Source organism: Seriola lalandi, unplaced genomic scaffold (assembly GCF_002814215.2).
Source record: "Seriola lalandi dorsalis isolate HSWRI2012SDOR001 ecotype SW California unplaced genomic scaffold, Sedor1 jcf7180002053849, whole genome shotgun sequence".
NCBI classification, from domain to species: domain Eukaryota; kingdom Metazoa; phylum Chordata; class Actinopteri; order Carangiformes; family Carangidae; genus Seriola; species Seriola lalandi.
The window spans coordinates 6,280-7,865 of record NW_019524402.1 but is presented as its reverse complement, the minus strand read 5'-3'; the positions used below and the strand labels follow the sequence as shown (position 1 = coordinate 7,865).

At 41.0% G+C, this 1,586-nt stretch overlaps 1 protein-coding gene across 1 annotated transcript in view; it reads left to right on the top strand.

Moving 5' to 3' along the window:
- Positions 1 to 1,303: 1,303 nt before the first annotated feature.
- The window catches only part of LOC111651913 (DNA repair protein RAD51 homolog B-like), a gene marked incomplete at its 3' end in the record, with an annotated part of 3,010 nt that continues 2,727 nt past the window's right edge, over positions 1,304 to 1,586 (top strand). Inside the window, exon 1 of the mRNA XM_023401982.2 lies at positions 1,304 to 1,467. Within this exon, the coding sequence (XP_023257750.1) occupies positions 1,363 to 1,467 (105 nt within the window). The remainder of the gene's footprint in view (positions 1,468 to 1,586) is intronic.

Sequence of the window (1,586 nt, the reverse complement as noted above, 5' to 3'; positions counted from 1 at the left end):
ACCCCTTCCTTTAACAGATGCACCTTGTTTGAAATGAAAGGGAAATGGGTGGGATTACCCTTTTCACCTTTTAGTCTTTATGTAACTCCATGAAGCTGATCGGGGACCTTCTGCAGGTCCCAGAGTTGTAGTGAATAGGGAGACTGCCCTTCTCCCAGCTTGAGCTAGCAGCAGACGGACGTGTGAATTGTGACCTTTTCTTTACTGATTCCTGTGAGGACCTTCTGCTGCTTTGACCCGTCCTTTAGGAGCACCTGGGCACCAATGACAGCTCGGAGGCGAATTTTGCCTCTACCGAAAATTTAACTTTCTGAAGCACTAAGGGTTTCTGACATACTGTGTCAGAAATAGTATCATTATAATATATATAATATTATACCTAATCTGTACATGCGTTTCTGTGTTTATGGGGCAAGCTCAAATTCAGTGGTTTAGACGTCACTGCTTTGTAATACCATATGTAATACTAAAATCACCTAGTAAGGTATCGGCAGGATCTTAAAGTCTTGAAAATGTAATTTAGTTTCCTTTTTAAAAATGGCCGAAGAAGTCTTTATTTACAGTTGTTATATCTTGTGTGTTAGCTGCTGTAGCTGGTAAAGTTAGTTGTGATTGCAGCTCTCAAGAGATGTTCTACAACAGTGGTCCCAAACCACCGGGCTGTGGACCGGTACCAGGCCGCAGCATATTTGCTACAGGGCTGCACAGAGAGGACGAATTAATTAATTTTTTTAAATTCGTAAAATGCAACAATTGCCTGATAATAGGCTGTTTAAGGCAGCTTTGGTTAGTCTCCGTGCAGCCAGTCACTATTAACCGCCATATATTTATATTATATATTTGTCTTTCTGAAACCTGTTCATGGTGCAAATAACTTTTGTGACCACTGTTCTACACCTCTAATCTAAAAGTGGGACTATGGTGACAGTTCATTGTGCTGCAGGAGGCTTTTTAATCCACTTTTTTGGAGTTTGATTTTGCACCATTGTACCTGCAGAAAATACCGTCACTGCCTCTGCTACAGTCAGCAGCTCAGAACGGTGTTAAAGTGTTGAACAATTAATCATTTTCATTTGGTTTGTCCATCCCTCCATTTTCTGCTGCTCACCCGGGTCCAGTTCGAGTTCATGTAATGGATTATATCAATAGAATTTATTGTCATGCTGCTGGGAAGAACTGAAAAATAAGATATTGTATTAATTTCAAGAATTATTGTCCCAACTGGTTTTCCATCATACTTTGGTTGTGAGACATATATTAATTCTCGTTCTTCTATCTCATGGTGAGTTTGCATGTGGCTGTCTCTCATTCCAACTTCTCCCATTGCAGCAATGTGGGATAAGTGCCAGTGACATCAAGAAGATGGAGGATGCAGGTTTCCACACTATTGAGGCAGTGGCCTATGCACCCAAGAAGGAGCTGCTCAACATCAAGGGCATCAGTGAGGCCAAAGCTGACAAAATTCTTGTAAGAAACAACAGTAATTCATGAGTTCTGGCTGCACAGTCCATTTTTTCTGCTGACACCACACATGCACATATCTTTGATAGTGGTGGAGATTTTTTGAAGTGACAACCTTGTTTCTT